Source organism: Cyclopterus lumpus, chromosome 6 (assembly GCF_009769545.1).
Source record: "Cyclopterus lumpus isolate fCycLum1 chromosome 6, fCycLum1.pri, whole genome shotgun sequence".
Classification (NCBI taxonomy): Eukaryota; Metazoa; Chordata; class Actinopteri; order Perciformes; family Cyclopteridae; genus Cyclopterus; species Cyclopterus lumpus.
The window spans coordinates 14,394,812-14,414,784 of NC_046971.1; the positions used below are offsets into that span (position 1 = coordinate 14,394,812).

At 38.4% G+C, this 19,973-nt stretch overlaps 1 protein-coding gene across 1 annotated transcript in view; it reads right to left on the reverse strand.

The window, feature by feature from the left end:
- The window catches only part of shank3a (SH3 and multiple ankyrin repeat domains 3a), a 135,329-nt gene that overhangs the window by 91,446 nt on the left and 23,910 nt on the right, over positions 1-19,973 (reverse strand). The window contains exons 2-3 of the mRNA XM_034535207.1: positions 13,077-13,280; positions 5,887-5,958 (exon numbers count right to left, since the gene is read on the reverse strand). Coding sequence (XP_034391098.1) covers positions 5,887-5,958; positions 13,077-13,280 — 276 coding nt within the window. The remainder of the gene's footprint in view (positions 1-5,886; positions 5,959-13,076; positions 13,281-19,973) is intronic.

Sequence of the window (19,973 nt, forward strand, 5' to 3'; positions counted from 1 at the left end):
GGTCAAGGGTCAAGTTATTAAGGCAGTTTGAGTAAATTGCTTAAAGGGCTGTTATAAAATAGATTGGAAAATGTCTGTTACTGGAAGCTCTGTCATGTCCAGGAAACTGTCATGTTAAGTTAATCAGTTTCGTGTCTTGTGTCCATGTTGTCTCATGATTTCCTGTTTTCTTTGCTACTTTGTTCATGTTGATTTTCTGTTTGTTTGTTCCAGTTTATTAAACTGCGATTTTTTGTTGTAACTTTGCCTCGAGTCATGCATTTGGGTTCAAGTCTTTGTTCGGTCATGACAAGCTCTTTGTCAGACTGCAAAAAAGCCACCCATTCTGCAGCCCCTCATTACATAGCCGACACCCACACACAGGCTTTCATTTTGCTTTACAATTTTAAAAGTATACAATGTATATGCAGCCAGGTCAGTTTCTGGGTGATGAGGACTGGTTGGTTCGGATGTGAAGGAGGAAAAAAAGAATTGGAAATCCTATCAATTATGACCTCATTTCAAACTTTAGCCTGCGGCTAATGAGCTCCATACCAGCAAAGTAGGCTAATGCTTGACCTTTGACTAACAGGGCAGCTTGCTGCAGGATGAGTAGTGAACATCGTGACTGCCGAGGCTGCAAGAGTCTCCCATAACAGGATTTCCCTCTTTACCCCTGAAAGTCATTATGCAAAAAAAGCATATGTGCCATTTAGAAAAAAGATGTAGCAAACGTTAAGGTTTTTGTTACTTTGTAACATAACTTGCTTAAGGCTCACCTTTCGCTAATGCATTTACAAGGGAATATTTAGTTTTTTTCACCAGAAAGAGACTTTAACATCCATAGATGAATACTTGGAATACTACAGTGCTATTGATGCTATGAATACATATTACTTTAGATACCTAAACTCCTTTTTAACTACTTTATTTTTAATAGGACATTTTTCATACATCTGCATTTATTAAGCATGTATTACGAATTAATAATTAAATAGCAGTTGGCTCTGACCTCAACCATTTGACGACTTGGATATGACCATGATATTGAATGGTATCATAAATTGAGCTGCATTCCTTCTACATTACTTTCGCAAGGGAAGCAGTGGATACTGTGCCTATTAGAGCAATCAGGTTGTATTACCTTACCAACCATAATGTGAATCTATACTAAATATTTTACACATACACATAAACACCAGTATTTTATAAATACATCCTCTGTGAAAGATATTTCACCTGATACCTTCTATAATGATGGGTCTCTCTCTCTCAGACATCTCTGTGTTGAGAGATTAGTAAGGAAAACAAGAAATGATTATGGCTGCTGGAGCTTATAGTGACAAATTACTACCTTCATTCTTTCCAATAACAAAGCAGCCTGGATTACTCATTGCTCAAACAAAGTAGCTCAAAGAACACCGTGGCGTTCACCACCCATTCATGCATTAGGGTTTGTACTCAGTGAGATAGTGTTGGTGTGATTCACACTCATTTCTCCATTTGAGAATTGTACCAATTTGACTTCTACTGGACTGTAGGACAGGTCAATCACAACAAATCATTTCTTTACAGATGATTTATTGTGTGAAATTACCACATAATTGTAGCTGGGCAGAAACTGATTTTGTTGAGTAACACTCATATACTTTGTCATAACAATGTAGCACAGTAGCAGACGGCAGCACCTCACACCAGACTGGTTAGATAAAAGACACTATTTGAGAGTATGACTCACCCCTCTCATCACGGCTTTCATGCATCTCCCTCTCATTCACTATATCTCATTCTCCTTCTTCTCAATAGAAGTACACAGCAGAAAACACTTATCACCCATGAACATACAGAAAATGGACAAAATGGACAAACAATGTACTCAAAGTTTAATTTATTTCTAAATAACCATTTTATTGACATTTCAAAAATTATGTCTTCTATTTTCCAAATTAAATGTTGAAAAGTCTCGACATTGAAATTTGACTGACAGAAAAAGTGTATGCCAATTTATGTCCTGACTGTCGTTTAATTAAGTTGAAATAATAATAATAATAATAATGTATCCTTTATTGATCCATTTATTGGGGAAATTCTTCTCTGCATTGAACTTGCTCAAGGACACTTCAACATGCAACTATGAGGAGAGCGGGAAGCGTGTGGTTACAGGACGACCACTCTCCCCAAGAGCTACATTAAAGCAACTGATAAACATATACAAAGCAGTAAAGACAGCTGGATGCATTACTGTTACAGTTGTACAAGTACCAGACTGCGTAGAACAAGGGAGAGTTATTTTTCTGAAATCATCACAAACTGCAGTAACAACTCTCGTGTCCTGTTTGCTAAAGTAAACAGATTAACAAACCCTCCTGTTTCACTGCCCTTAGAACTCAATTCTATATCTAAGTGTAATAAGTTTGCAATATTCTTTAATGAGAAAGTTCAAGGCATTAAAAATTCCATCAATTCCACAACACAAATATCTACTCTGCAGCCAGCTAGATACCTAGAGCAGACACATTTCATACCTGTCACTGACAAAAGAGTCGAAGAGATCATCTGCAGTCTGAGTCCATCGACATGCTGCCTTGATGAGTTACCCACTAGATTTCTAAAGTCTGTGCTGAGCAGTTTGTTACCACAACTCGCTCATCTAGTCAACATCTCACTCCAGACTGGAACATTTCCAAAGGCCTTAAAAACTGCTGTCATTAAACCTCTTCTAAAGAAGAGCAGTCTGGATGTCACAGTACTGAACAACTACCGGCCCATATCAAACCTGCCATTCTTAGGCAAAGTCCTAGAGAAGGTTGTATACCAACAGCTTACTGACTTTCTCCTGTCAAACAATGCTTTTGATACTTTCCAATCAGGTTTTAGGGCCCACCACAGCACTGAGACAGCTCTGATCAAGGTGACAAATGATATCCGCCTGAACACAGACGCAGGTAAAGACTCAGTCTTAGTTCTGCTGGACCTGAGCGCTGCTTTTGACACAGTTGACCATGGGATCTTATTACAGAGGTTATAAAACAGGGTGGGAATCTCTGGTACTGCTCTAAACTGGTTCAAGTCCTATTTCGAGGACAGGACGTATTTTGTTGAAATTGGTAACTGTGTCTCAGACCAAATGGCTTTGACCTGTGGGGTTCCCCAGGGGTCAATCCTAGGACCCCTATTATTCAATCTGTACATGCTTCCATTAGGCCAGCTAGTACGCAGCTATAACATGTCCTACCACAACTATGCAGATGACACTCAGGTCTACGTGTCACTGACGGCAGGTGAATATGGGCCTGTAGATTTACTTTGTCACTGCATCGAACAGATCATTGTGTGGATGCAAAACAAGTTTCTCCAGCTAAACTCAGACAAAACTGAAATCATTGTCTGTGGCCCACAGAAACAAAGAGAAAGTGTTATCAGTCACCTCGAGACTATCTCTAAAACCTAAACATCAGGTTAGAAATCTAGGGGTAATATTGGATTCAGAAATTAACTTTAACAGCTTTTTACCATCTAAAAAACATTTCCAAAACGAATAGTGTCTAAACCAGACTTAGAGAGACTAATCCATGCGTTTGTCTCCAGCAGGTTAGACTACTGTAACGACCTGCTCACTGGGCTCTCTAAATGAGCTGTAAGACAGCTGCAGTACATCGAGAACGCTGCTGCTCGAGTCCTGACTAGAACCAGGAAATACGACCATATTAGTCCATGCTCAGGTCTTTGCACTGGCTTCCTGTTGCTCAGAGAATAGACTTTAAAACAGCTCTGCTTGTGTACAAATCTCTTCATGGTCTAGCACCAACGTACATGTGTGACATGTTAGAGCCATATGAACCATCTCGGGCTCTGAGAAACTAAGGGAGTGGTCTCCTGCTGGTGCCCAGAGTCAGGACTAAACACGGTGAGGCTGCGTTTCAGTTTTATGCTGCTAAAATCTGGAACAGTCTTCCAGAAGATGTGAGACAGGCCTCAACTCTGTCAATGTTTAAATCCAGGCTGAAAACAGTTCTATTTGACAACTGAAAGTATTTTATCTGCACTCTTCGCTTTTAATATAATTAATTAATTATTATTTTTATGTTTTTATGGAATGATTTTATTTGTCTTTTTGTAATTTTATGTAGCTGTAAAGCACTTTGAATTGCCTTGTGTACGAATTGTGCTCTATAAATAAACTTGCCTTGCCTTACAAGTAGCAGACAACAATGGAGCAATAATGCAAAATGTACAATTACAGAGACCGTTTTACTCATACTTTTAACATTGTTTTATCATTTGTTACTATAAGTTGCTAATCAATGTTCTTGAACCACCCAATGTGCTAGGCCCTCTACTCTATTTCCCCAAACTATGATGACGAGGATATGATCACATTTTCTTATGGGATATACAGAGTTCACTCCAAAGAAAAATCATCCATAGTCATTAAACTGTTTTCACTAGCATTAGTCTATTAACAACAAGAAAAGCACTAAGAACATTCATCACACATAAGAGGTGAGCAGCTCGCTTAATGGTCTTACTTGATGCAATTGTATTCATATGATAATTATGGGATGGAGCATCGTTCAACAATTAAAAAAGAAAAATCAGCATATGCTAAAAAAAAAAATTAGTTTCTTCGTAAAGTTGAGCTGAAATTGGAAAACGGTCTTTTGACAAATTCCAAGGATGAAAAGTTACATGATTTGTAAGCAACAGCAGCTCCCTACTGTTGCTCTCTCCTTTCTCTCTAACACACAATTGACACTATTAATTCTCTTCAGTGAAAAATCTCCTGCCTTCTGATGAGGTTTGATGCAAATCCATTCAATTATCTCTGCTGTCTGTTCCACTTATTACACCCACATGTACACACACAAACACACGGACCAAAACACACACACTAACACACACAATCATTTCTATCCACCTTATCTGGATCTCTAACTGATATTTCCTGATTGTTCAGACCTGTCATTCTTCACCTGTCCACTAGTCAGCACCAATGAGTTCCTCCGTCAGATGATCACCCGGTTAGTCACAGGTGCTTCCATAACTGTTCCCCATTACTCCATATTCATGTACAGTGACCAGCCAGTATGCACTCTCTGCCAGTAGCTCTACTCTGCCAGTCTTTGTCCTATTCTGCAGCTCTGTATCTGCGTGTGTGACCACCTGCCGGCCCTTGACCACCATCTGCCAGCTTTGCCTCTTTGGTTCTATTTGCCAGTTGCTGTACATGAGCCTGTCTATTCAAAAAGTAAAGGAGGATTTTACCGAACCCACCTTACTTTCTGTATCTTATTCATACTTACTAATACACAAAACAGTAATACACAAATGGCTGTTACACATAGTCTCAACCTGATCTGAGAACAAAATGCAGACAGACAATGTTGATATATTTAATTTATTTAAACTATGAACTTTGCTTTAGCCTTTTCTTGAATGTCCAGTAAAGTCTTATTTTTTCAATGAAACATTATTTTTGATGCTCAACAAGAGACAATATATATATCAAATATATCGCATGTTATGTTATGTCAAATTCCAGTTTGTATTACCTTAATCTTCACTTCATTTTAATGTACTATAGCAGCACAAAACAGACAGTCACACATGAGTTGTCCCTCGTGCAAAGCTCTTAGTGCCCTGCATGGCCTAGATAGAGATCTCCAATTCCACATGCATGTACTGACAAACACACATAGTCAAGCTGTCAGTGAAGTTCTCTTACCAAGCAATGTATTTAAAAAATGGAACATCAAATTCAACCGGAGCCTTCCAGTACTTGGTATAACCACTTGGCCTCTATTATATCCAAGCTTTGACCAAAGTTCTTTGTACTGCATGCGTGTCACTCAGTTTAGAAGGTTGCACCAAGCATAAGCTCTTCAGATGTCAGCTGATTGGTCTTACCTTTGTATGGAGCTTGGACAGCTGCTTTTCATCCAGGTGAGTCTGGGTGTAGACACGTCTTTTATAGCGGAACTGAAAACACAACAACAAACATAAGAGGCTCGACAGATGTTACCCTTTCTCTTTGTTTGTGCTTTGACTGCTTCACAAAATCACTACACACAAAATACTCAATGAGAATTCATTGTTCCCACAGTATCAGCTCTTCAGACCAAACTATGTAAAATCATTTTTCATTAAATGTATTGGCTTGTCATATAAGAGCGAAAGATAGAAAGAGATTCGACACATTTCATAACCATGCAATGACATTAGGGGACCAAATATCTCTGTGTATACAGCTGTCATATTTTTCGAGTGTTCCTACTTGTCATCTTTTCCAAATATTAAATCTTGCTTGAAAAAACATTGCTCATAGAAGCTTGAGTAACAAAATATAAACCACGAAACAATAAAAAATGGTTTCCAATTTCAACTGAATATGCAGGGGAGACGCTGCAAACAGCTTAGAAATTAAAAAAGACAATTGGATTAACGTTATTAAAAAAAACTGAAGATTTGAATTTAGTGTGTCAACTAGTTAACAGAAGTAAAGCATTGAACTCTGATGACGAGACATTGATTGGATTATTCAAAGCCTGAAACCACAACACACTGTATGTTCTGCAATACAAAATTGTGACAAAACACATATAGAGCTGAACATCTCAACATGAATCTTATCAGTTAGCTCTGAGAGCAGTCCTAACTGAGAATGGATTATTTCACAGTTGGACCATATGTGTTCTTTCACGACAACAAACAAGCTGCATTTACAATGCCAACTTGTCAAAAGCCTAATAATTCTTTCGGTTTGTTGAGGAGTGCTTGTTCAATCGACAGTTTTCCCCGAACACAGAGCTGTAAAAATAACTTTCACTGTCCAGGACTTGCGGGTATTGTATTGTATGTATGTATGTATGTATGTATGTATGTGTGTGTACGTGCGCGCGCACCTGCATGCAAGCGTTAGTGTGTGCATGTGTGTGTGTGTGTGTGTAGGTGTGTGTGTGTGTGAAATCCACAATTGAGCGGAGCGGTTTTGAACTGCTAATCCAAACCTGTCAATCATCTTTACACACCACAGGATTCTGGGAATAACTGCTGGTCAATCAATGACCCACACAGTGCTCCGACAGAGTAGCAGCAGACACTAGCACACCAACACACAAACTGATCGGAGCCCACACCTATTCAGCTAGATTGAAAGTCCAACCACAGACTTGAATTAGAGATGAGACCGATACAACAATAAACTTATCTACACAGCTGTGAGACTGTTGTTTTATTTGTATATGTTTGAAGTCATTGCTGTTCTACTAGCATAATAGTCTGCCACAGATATTGATCCGTAGGCAGAGAGACATTTCAGTCATCATTGTTGATATAGCCCAAAACTAAACCACCAAAGAAAACCTAGTAAAATAATTTTAATAACGAGATATATTTGAAATGACAAACTATCAGAAGTACAAGAACAATACCAGTATCTCCCAATGCATCAGAGATTGACATTAAACTGTAAATTTGTATTATGCTCCTTATATCTTCACCTGGAATCTTTACACCACCGTTAGTAAAGCAACTCTTCTTTATACGCCTGCGTTTCTCCGAGATCATAAACCATAATGGACAAGCATAAAATGATCTCCAAAAGAAGACAACCATTGCAGACAACACACTGTCATTGAGCGTGGTATTATTGCTGCTAGATTTGACTGACAGATCATGACAGTAAATGCTTACACTGCTTTCACACCATCATGCCGCGTGAGCATGTGTGTGTGCTTGTGATGCATACACACATGCATACATTGTGTACTTTTAAAAGTGTAAAGTAAAATGAAAGCCTGTGTGTGGGTGTCAGCGATGTAATGAGGGGCTGCAGAATGTGTGTTGATCCTAAAAGACTAAAGCAGATACTATATAACAACAACAATAAGTTATAAGATGGTTGAACAGCAACAGGTATCGCGTGTTTGGTATATATGAAGAAAATGACGTGTGGCACAACTACAGTGGCACTAAAGGTACATTTCAAAGAGCTGTGACATACTGGTTGGTTGCAAATACCCTCACCTTGTTGTGTAGTGATCTGACATTACTTAAGTTAGTTCACTCCTACATTATTTGTATGTCTGTTCAGTCGTCTCAGTCGTCATTTTCCACGGCTGGATTGCTAACTGAACAAGCATTGCAATTATTGTCAATTATTATTATCTTTATATGCATCGTTGTCAATTCTTAGCAATATGCTCTCTGTACTAGTACATTATAAACTAATGCTAATAACCTTGCTTGCTTGTGCTAGGTACTTAGCATTTGCTAATGTTAGTTCTTGGTGTAGAACTCATGAAATGCTCTACCTATATCTTGCAGAGCTCCTTATTAATACTATTAATCCAAAACACACTCAAACACTTATACAGTTTGGTTGCTGCACTGTGCCCTTGTAGTTGGGTTATACCTTTTTTTTTTTTTATACTTTATTTTTTAAAGATACAATGAGACAAACATACATACATGAACAAAAGGTTGGTCACCTATACATTTATGCCAATGGTATACTGATGGAAATACATGTCAATTCACCCAATAACAGATCAGTGATGATCCTGTGAGGTCACAAACACAATCCATTTTTCCCAATACTTCAAAAATTGATTGAACCGTAGATTCAGCGAGAAAGTAATTCTCTCCATATTCTGAACATCAGTTACAATATCTGTCCAGTCAGTCTCTGTTGGTGGCACGGCCTGCAGCCATTTTCGTGTTACAGCTTTCTTGCTGGCTGCTAGTAATATCTTTAACAAATATTTGTCTTGCACCAATAGGTGATCTGCGATGTTGCCCAAATACACTGTAGAAAAGGAACAATCAACTCCATCTCCAAAAACAGTTTGTATTACTTGCATTACCGCCTGCCAGTATGGCTGAATGGCTGGGCAGCTCTAGAATATATGGAAATGATCTGCCAGCTGTTCTCCCCATTTCCTCCAGCGTAGACCCCTTCCTGCCTCCCCTGTTTGTGTACATTTTAATATATAATCAGATTCCGCCAACAGAATTCCCTCCAGAGACCCGAGCCGGTGGAAGTGGACTGCACAGAGCACATATTTGACCAGTCCTCCTCTGAAATGACAAGTCCAGATTCTTTCTCCCATTTTAATCTAACCTTATCTGTTGAGTGTTTTCTACTGGATTGAATACTTGAGTATAGTTTTGAAATAAGTTTCCTGTTGTCCATAGTTTTATATATGTCAATAAATATATCAATTAAATTGGCATCACATTTCTCCTTTGTTTTAATCTCCTTATTAAAGTAGGTCCTGGTTTGTAAGTACCTAAAAGAAAATCCAGTTTTTCTAAACCATACATCTCTGAAATTTTCTGAAAACTATCCAGTTCTCCCTTTGGTGAAATTGAACAGTAAGAAGTGATGCCAATTCTGTGCCAATGTTTAAACCTCCCATCAATCCTTGCCGGCTTAAAGTCCGGATCAAAAGCGACCCATCTCAACAGTCTAGACCGTCTTTCAAATAGTGGTGATCTACATTCCTTAAACCAGATTTTAAAAGGGACTCTAGTCCATTGATTTAAACTTTTAGCATGCTGCTCATACAAGATTTTGCTGCCTAATATGGGTTGTAACGGTATTTCTAGCTGTGAAGTTTCCAAATCTTTCCATTGTTCTATATACATTGGGTTACAGCAACATGCTAGTGGTCTTAATTGTGCCGCCTTGTAGTAGTCTGTTAAACATGGTAATGATCTATCCCCTTTTTCTTTAGAAAGTTGCAGTGTTTTGAATTTAATTCTTGGTCTTCTACCCCCCCATATAAATCTAGATATCCACTTATCCCATTCATTAAATTGTTGCAGTGGTACTACAGCTGGAAGGGATTGAAAAAGATACAAGAGTCAGGGGAGTACATTCATTTTTATCGTTTCTATTCCATTATGCATATCTAAGGGAAGTTGGGACCACCTGTCAATATCTGCCTTGATGTTTCTACTTATGGGGCCATAATTGCTATCATATATTTTGGAAATGTCTTTAGGTATTTGAATTCCCAGATGTTTAATGTCTGATGAGGTCCATTTGAAATGAAATCTATTTAGCATGTCTTTCTGAGGGGTCTAGTTATAACTTAGAGTTTGTGTTTTTTGTACATTTAATTTATATCCAGAGTAGGTTCCAAAATCTCCTAGCGGGGACATCAGTCTAGGAATGCTGACCTCCGGTGTCGTAATAAAGAGCAAAACATCATCTGCATATAGGCAAATCTTCTGCTCTAAACCTCTAACCATGACTCCTTTTATCGCCTCATCATCCCTGATTAACTGTGCCAGGGGCTCTATAAATAAAGCAAAGAGGGCTGGGCTGAGGGGGCAGCCTTGGCGGCAGCCTCTCTCTAAGTTGACAACCTGAGAGAGGTGACCATTAATCTTTATTCTAGCGTTTGGTGAGGAGTATAGATTTCTGATACAACTAATAAAATCATCCTTAAAGCCAAATCTTCTCAATGCCAAGTACAGATATTTCCAGCGAACCGAATCAAAAGCCTTTTCCACATCTAAACTAATCACTATGGCTCCAATATTTCCCTTAATCACATGATCGATGACGTGTAGCACCCGTCTAATATTATCTTGTGTCTGTCTTTCACGTACAAAACCAGTTTGGTCTGGATCCACTAGTTCTACTATTATATGCTCTAACCTTTTTACTAATATTGACGCATACAACTTGTAGTCTATATTGAGTACAGAGATTGGCCTATATGAGCTACATTCTTTTCTGTCCTTCCCCTCTTTAGGAATAAACAAAATGATTGCTTCCTTCCATGTACCTGGTGGTTCACCTTTTTTAAGTGTATAGTTAAAGCAATCAAAAAGCATAGGCACTATTTGATCCTTAAAGGCCTTGTACCATTCGGCTGGGAAGCCGTCCGTACCCGGCGCTTTATTAGCTTTTAATCTAGAAATTGCTTTCCCTATTTCTTCCATCGTAATCTCTGCCATCAAGGCTTTATTCTGTTCTTCACCTATAGACGGTAGATCTAATGACTCCAGAAATGAATTTATTTCCTGTGGGCTAGTTGTACTTGGTTCCTTATATAAGTCTCTATAGTAATTTTCAAAAATATGTTCAATATCCTCTAATTTATGACATACTTTTTTAGTTACAGGGTCCCTAATTCCATATATGGAGGTGTCTGCTTGTTGTTTCCTTAACCTCCATCCCAGAAGCTTCAGGGCCCTTGGTCCATTCTCATAATATCTTTGCTTTGCAAATTTGGCTTTTTTCTCTAGTTCTTCCTCACATAGTTTGTTTATTTCTTTTTTGACATTTATTTAATTTAGAATATAAGGTTCCTTACTTTCGATATGTTCCCTCTCCAGAACTTTAAGATTCTCTTCTAGATCAGACATCTTTTTATATCTTTCCTTTTTTCTGTGTGCGGCCAATGCTATGAGCCTTCCTCTAATCACTGCTTTTGCAGCGTCCCAAAAAACACTTGGCAATACTTCTCCATTATTGTTATTGTCCATATAATCTTTAAATTCCTTCTGCACATATTCCTTGCATGTCTTGTCATTCAAGATGCTTGTATTAAGTCACCACAGCGTGTTTTTCTTTTTATTATCCAGATGCACAGTTAAATAAACAGCTGAGTGGTCAGATATGTCTCTGGCCCCTATCCTACAATCTTTAAGTCTGTGTCTGTCTGAGTTGTCAATTCTTGAGTATACACCTTTACTTGCTGAATAGAATGTGAATTGTTTTTCTTTTGGGTGGAAGTCCCTCCATACATCGATCAGTCCTAGCTAAGTCAACAATTTTTTTGTTATCCTGGCATTAGGAGTTAGCCTCTTAAATGTATTAGAGGAGTCATGTTTAGGTTGTAACTGAATGTTCCAATCTCCTCCACATATTAGAACACCGGAGGCCTCAGAGGCTATCAGGTCAAAAATTTCCCTAATACAAGAATTGTCCTGCCCTGGTGGAATATACACATTGACTAATGTGACTTCTTTCTGGTCAAGATACCCTTTAACAAAGACATATCTACCCTCACTGTCACAAACTTTAGAAACCAGTCGGAAGTTCACCCTGTTAGAAATTAGTATCGCTACTCCTCTCCTTTTCCCTTTCTTATAGGACGAATGAAAGGTATTTTTAAACCCTAGTTTTTTTTAACTTTTCATGTTCCATGTAGTTAAGATGGGTCTCCTGACAAAACATTACATGCAACTTTTCCCTTTTCATCTTTGCAATTACCTTACCCCTCTTACTTGGATTGTGTAAACTATTTACATTTAGGGTAATCACCCTATATTCCTGACACTGCATTTAAACCCACAGTTAACACAAGAGATATATACCATTGGTGACCAAACTTTAACTATTCTTGAACCATAGAATGAACTCAACAAGTGAATACAAGACAAAACAAGCAAACCTATCGCAAAACTCAGGTGGACCTCCATTTTGAAGTAGAAAACCACTTCTTTTGTGGGGGGAGTAGTCTAGTTAGCCCCCAGAGCCCCCCTTCAGTGCAACCTATAATACCCCTACCTAGTGAGTGTATTTTGTGTGTTACCAGATCCCTTACCCATATTCGGTCAACTATATTCACTCTATAAGCTAAGAGCAAGCCAATACTATACAAAGAAAAAATAAAAAAACCAGGGCATACAGTTTCATCCCTTAAAACAAATGTCATTAATAAATGTCCTTAACTGGGCAGTAATCTTGCTTACCCGATTCTTTGCCGTTTAATATGAAAAATCGTGTATCAGTCTGTTACCTCCCATTCCCCCTGTCTCTTTATTTTGGCCAGTGAAAACCTTGCAGCTTCTCCTTAATCCACTCTTGGCGGGTCTGTCGGCTGGATGTAGTCCCTGCTCGCTGCCTTTTATAGTCCGTCAACATAACTATCTCAACGACTGGGAATCAATTTAACAATTGTAAAAGTAAAACATATCAATTCTTATGTGAATTGATTTCCCCCCCATTATTTGGAGGTACATACAAAAAGATTATGTGATGTGGTGGCATGTACTGGACTACTTCTTTTTCTATCTCTTGCTCTCCCCTGCCAACACTCCTTAAAGCCTCATACATACACATGATCCATACCTACCTCCAGGTAAGGTACAGGAGCGATGGATGGGAAGGGGTATTCCCTTAGCTCTCTCTCCTCATCCAGAAACTTGCCAGCCTTGCCATTGTAGGCCGGCTGGAATAGGCCATAGTTGAGTACATCCTTCAGGCTCTGGTTGAGAGTACAGAGGATCCGCTGCTTGGACAGCCAGATCGGAGCATCCACATTGAATTTCATACATTTCTGCAGAGGCAAGAGCAAAAAAGGGTGGAAGGTTTACTAAATATCACAGATTGCACTCGAGTTAAGATAAACCAAGAGATTGAAGAGTGATATTTTACTGAATTAAACAAATATAACATTATGGTGTTGAATGTGCTCAAATATTACATAGAAATTATTTCATTACAGAGAAATCTATTGAATTACCAATGTCATGCCCGGGGGAGAAGCTAGGCCCTTTATTATAATATGCAATTCACATAGGTATGGTAGCATTTGAACATAATCCATAACTTTTCACAAAAGGTCATTTTGAAAGCTTGTGGTAGTTACCATACTGAAGTAAACAAAACATGAATATGAAGCAAAGGCTCTTACAGAAACACTCAACCGACACCCATTTTTTAGCAGCATAAATTTGATTCTACATGAGTGTGCATTATTCATGCTCTAAAAAATTAAGCTGGGAAATATAACTGCTACACAAAAAGCTGCAGTAGCTCTATATTCAGTCATAAATGAAGCAGTTCACAAGTACTGTATGGAGTAACAGCCTGTCGGAGAAACACAATCAATTTGGTTAACTTCTGCTCCATAATTAACAAATGTACACGTAATACATAGACGGAGCGATAACCTTAGTGCTATTCTCCTTTTAATTCATTACAGATATTAGAAAATTAGATGGTTTGGTTAACTGTACTGCACATACTTGGGATAACGTATCAGCTGTTTTACATTCTGTCCAGAGTGTTAAGGACTATGGTTATTGTGGCTATGCAGAGCACTTCCCTCTATATACCACGTTGTGGAGCCGGGGGAGAGAGAGAGAGAGACACAGAGAGAGAGACACAGAGAGAGAGAGACAGAGCGACAGAGCTAGAGACAGAAAGAGAGAGAGAGAAAGAGAAAGAGTGTGCACACACCCACAAGTAATAAATCAATCACTGCTGCCTGTAATATTGATTCAGCACCTCAACTCTATCCTGTTCAGTATCACTGTGTTTCAGACACTAAGACACAGATGTTGAGAAACCACAACTTATCACAGCAGCGCAGCACAACTAACAACCACATGCAGATGTGCACGGGCAGCTCTGACTGAAACATTGTTTAGACATGATATAGAGTTTGGGTCATTGTAAAGTCTGACTCAAAGCTCCCAACTGTTGACGACAAGAATAGCATGTCATTAGACTTGTTTTTCGAATAGTCAGTTTTCTAGTTGTGCCTGTGTTGTTTTAATATAAAAGCTAGCTGTTTGTCTTTCAACACAAACATGTTAGTTCCTCAGAATAATGTTTTCAATGATGGTGGATATTTTTTCACATCTGAAAATCGATCCACCCAAATGGTGTTCAGAATAATGGCCAAGAATACATAGGGGTGTTTACGCAGAAAGATGCCATAGGCAGCAACATATCCATACATAACTCCAACTCTTCGCTGCCTACTTTTTTTATTGTACTTTTACTACTTATACTTGAAAACCTGGGGAACCCAAGGGATAGGAAGATATTTCCCCAAAACTAACATCAAATAAAGCTTTAAAAAGCTGCATCTTCATTTGTCTTTTTCATTACACTGAGAGGCGATGGAGGGTTGAAGAGACTAAGGGTTTAAGATTAGGAAGGCCACTTGGGACAGTCTACTTGGAACAGGAAGATCTTACAATCTACTCGCAGCCACACAGCAATAATTGAACAACAACAAATACACATATCTGGAACTTCAAAGAAGGATATCTATTCAATACCGAATGTCTGGTTCAGATGTGTTTTTTAACAACAAGGCTTCCATCCTTAACCAGATCGAAAAACACACAACAAAAAAATAGGCAATAATAAATTATTCACCGTTGATCCAGAGGAATAAAAGACATTTTGAAGGAATGTTCGCTGCAGAGGTTCATTTTGCTTTTATCATACTATATTATATACAACATTTGGGTAGTGTCAAGTATCACTAGGTTTTATTTGTATATTGTCAGAGAAGAACCAATTAGTCAAATCACCTGGTTGGGTTAGAGACCAAACGGTCTGAGCCATCTGATGGTTTAATTGAATAGAGCTGAATGTGGGGCCACATTAAGGGTAAAGTCAGCATTCAGGAAAAAATATAGGTTTAGAGCCGGCGCTGTTATATCAGCCTGACAAACAGGGCTTCTTCCTCAGGTACACTCAGGACCTTTTTATCAGGCATTATTACCACTGTACAAGACACATCTTCTTGTTATTCATTATTTACTTGTTTATTTGAAATATATTTTTGTAATTCCTGTAGTACGTTTTAGGTCCTCTAACTGTCATCTTTCGTCATTATAGGTGTGTGCACAGCATGTTCAAGCAGATCTAAAACTGGGAAATTGGACCAACTCTAAAAGCTGATTTGACATTTCTCTTATCTTAACCTTGATTTGACTTTGGTTCTCAAGATGGCGGCACAAGATGTACATGTATGTACCTGTGGGTCTTTGAGTCTGTGTGCGCCGCTTGTTCTTGTTAATCTGTGTGTGTCCTTGTCCGTTTGTGGTATGTCAAGTTTGCTTAGATCCACATAAAAGACTCAACTGGTTTTAGAATGCAACCCTCCCACCTCACAGAGCATGCTGTGCTCGTCCATCGCATCACGTCTATTTTCCTTTTCTCACCTGGTGGTACAGCACTGACAGTGTTGGTAATCAATGAAGCAACTTACATTTGTAGGGCTTAACACTTGATTGTAGTTACATTAAAAAAAAGTATGTATGTATATACTGTATGTATGTATGTATATATATATATATATATATATATATATATATATATATATATATATATATACACACACACACACACACACACACACACACACACACACACATATATAATATTAAAATCAGCCTTGGCCGATCGTGCTGCTGTGCTTGTGTAAACAATGCGGCGGTGGCCGATTGGATTAGGTTTCACTTGCGTTCACACGTCAGCAGTTCTTGTTGCACAGATGTTTTGATAAAGTATTGGCTTTTTACTCTTAAATATTTTTATTTAAAGTACAGTAACAAGCGTAGTTGCTGTCAACGTGAATATCCTTCACTTCACCAGGTTCACTTTACCACAGCGGCTAGTTTCTACAGTTTCTAGGTGTGTGCAGTTGGAGGAGCTCGGCCCGACAGAGAGAGCAGAGCAAATACAGGCTGCAGCGTGATCATAAATGACTTCAAAACATAAAAGTACTAATGAACAGTAACAGTAATGTCGAGCCTTATCAATACTCTGGTGAATTAGCACTTCGGTCTGTTTAATACCGTGTTTCGGAACGCATCCCTGCCTTCAGACGCAAATGACTCTTGCCAGAGCCAAAAATGTAATTAAATAGTGATACAATTACCCTGTAACCAGCCTTAGTTCAAATGCTTAGCTCCTTCCTCTTAATGACCCTTCACACTTGTGTTTTTTACTTATTCAGGCTGGTTAGACTTACCTCAGGACATAGTTCTGTTCAATGTAGTTCTGAAAGTGCAGAACAAATGATTTTCAGCGCACTGCAACTCATTAAGAATATTTTGTACACAGGTATGATCACCATCAGCCCCATATTCCCCATCACCTGTCAACCGTCTGCAACATTCAAACAGTAAAATATTATGTTTAAAATCGTCTAGTAATGTTTGTGACGGCTGCACTTGAGGTGGGAGCGACCGAATGTACAAAAGGGCTGCCCTCCCAGGTTGTTTTCTATTCTGCTGCAGCCTCAATATCTCGTCATGGTGTCCACCGCTTGATGGTTTAGTTTGGGTCATGAAGGTTACAAAATTCACACAGCTTCTGTTCAATAAATTCAATTGGCTTTTGAAAGTTTTGTTTGTGTGTGGACTCCTTGTCCCTGAATCAAAGTGTGTGAAATAATGTACTCAATATACGGTACACTCTGCTACCACTGAAGAAGAAAAGTCTAGATTTCAGCTGATAAATCTACAGTCTCCACGTAAGGCCAGTTGTCTACATAATGTCTCTGTCATTGTATCTACATCTCATCATATTGCCTATTTTTAACAGATTCTTTAGCAGAAAAAATAATAAGTCACCATGAAATGTATGCATCGTGTATCACAAGTGATACAAACAACAACAAACATTTTTTTTCTGTCAAAAGGTTCAATACACACCTCATTCTAAAACAATATTTGAATTTTCTGATAATTATTTTATGTGCCAGGCTTCACAGGATTAGGATATTTGGTCATGTCATTCTATTGCCATTTTATTAAATATTTTATTAATCATAACATTCCCACTCAACACTACAAAAGCTAGTGCTGGGGGTGTTGCTGTAGGCAAAAATGAGTTGACCATTCTTACATTCATGTTTGCGTTGTTCCATAACTGAACTCTGCTTTAAACCTATCTGCTTTCACTACTTCCAAAAATTACTTGGTACAAGGTGAAACTACACTAGTTTGTTTTAACATGTAATGACAGAGAATACCACACATCTTCATCAGTAATGGTTCAAATACCAATGTCCTCATCACACATTCAGATTTTTTGTTTATTTGATCGACATGCTTTGTACAGATTGTAGCCCTCTGAGGCAAATTTGTGATTTGTAATATTGGGCTCTACAAAAAAAATTGAAATTAATTGAATTGAAATCAATATCCACAAAAAATTGTTCACTTCATTAAACCATAAAACAAACTCCAGTGACTACACAAATACCTCTGTCCCTGTCACAAAGTGTGCAGCCACCGTTGCTCACTAATTCAATCTGAACATCAGGTAGTGCAAATCTAAGTCTGTGTGGGTTCAGTGCATCGGGCATTGTTGGCTGAAAACTGATATTAGCCCATGCTGTTCTGAAGTATTAATCAAAAGGTTTCCTAATATCTAGAATAACAAAACGCAAACCATAGTCCAAAATCATTTAAAAAAAGAATATTTAATGGCTCCGAGCCAAAACAAACCTGCAGAGACAGCTGTTCAAGACAAGAGTGACAAATAGTGGAAGCAATAAATCAAATGCACCTGGGTGCAGTTAAGGAGATGGTTAATGGATGTTTGCTCACTTGTGTATCGTAATGCATACACATTTAAAATATTTAAGGACATTAAGGACAATTACAAAATAATTGAGAGTATTTATGTGACAACAAAAACGAGGTTTGAAGATAAAATAAACAGAAAAATCTGGGTGATGGAGAAAATACTATTCCCTTCCACTGACTGTAACTGAAGATAGATTATTTTTGGTCTCCTCGTGTCTACAGGGCTTCTGGTAATGGAAACGCTACAGCAGCAGGACATGAGCTATTGTACTGATGTATTTAAAATGTGCACCGTATGTGTTTTTAATGTTGCTGCTGTGTTCCACACACTCAGACGCTCACAATCAAATGAATGGACAGGTTTTTTAGGGCTTTGCCCTAGCAAAGGTGTGAGTGTCCCAGAGGTCTAAATAAGAGCTACGAATGAGTATCTCTTCTTCCGGATTGTGCCTTTGAACTGCAATGTAGAGCCAACCAGACTGGATATAATGCATGAGAAAGAAAGAAAGAGCGTGAATGCTGTAAAATGAAGAAAAGTGACTGAATCAGAGAGAGAGAGAGAAACAAAGAGCTATACTGATATTTTAGGATGAGGATGTCATTCTTATAGTTACTGTATGTTGTCTTATTGGGTGATGACATTATTGACTTGTGATAAATACAAGGAACCAGAAACGTACTAGTGATAACTAAAACTCTTGGTAAAGGCTATTGTATCATATCATGTTGTATTAAAAAATGCATGTCAATTATAAATGAAATACTACTGATACCCAAACCTGTAGAAAGAGCAAGATAGACCATACAGCTATAATCCCCAAGTCACTGTTACTTTGAATGAAGAGGAACAGGGAGACCTAAGAATGGCCCTCAGATTATTAAGTGCAAGTTTTGTTATCAAATATCTTTCGAGTATTGTAGCGTAACTGGGGAATTTACCAAAAATATGTTGAGGAAAAGTTGGAAGTAGCCTGGTACAAGCAGACTGAAAAAATTATTTCAAGATCAAGCACATAGCAACACATTGTAGCACCGCATGCTCCAGTTTGCACAACCAAAACATTTTTATGTAATTAAATGTAAGTGAGTAAATTAAGTTAAGCTGCTTTTAGAAAGTGAACATTTACTGTCTTCATTGTTTCTAATAATAAACCATTTCCTGGCAGATAATTTGACTTGTCAAAGCAGGGAAAGGGTAAATAATAACCTTAATGATGGCTCCATTTAATTAAGAGTCCCCTTAAGTCATGTCAGCGGGTGAGCATGCAGAACTGGAACCGGCCCACTTAGTCATCACTACCTGTATATACTCCTTCACGAGCAGTGTACAAATAAAACAATCAAACAGATATTGCCCTGAAGCAGCACCAGCCTCAATTAGCTTAACTAAATCATGGCACTGGTTGCTGGTAGCAGAGTTAAACCTTGCTGCCAAATTTGACAACATGTCTTTGTGACAGGTGCAGTGGAAGCAGCTTGCTGCCTGAAAACATATTCAGGGCATGCAAGAAAACACTCGTGCATGCGTGTCAAACCAAGTAAATCCTCACGGCCATTTGCCAGTGAGTCCTCATCTTCGTCTTCATCATCACATCTCCATCGTACCATTTTTGACCATGAGTAACAACACTTCTACTATACTCTGTATAGACTCCGTACCAACGATGCCAAAGCAAGCCCCAAGAAAA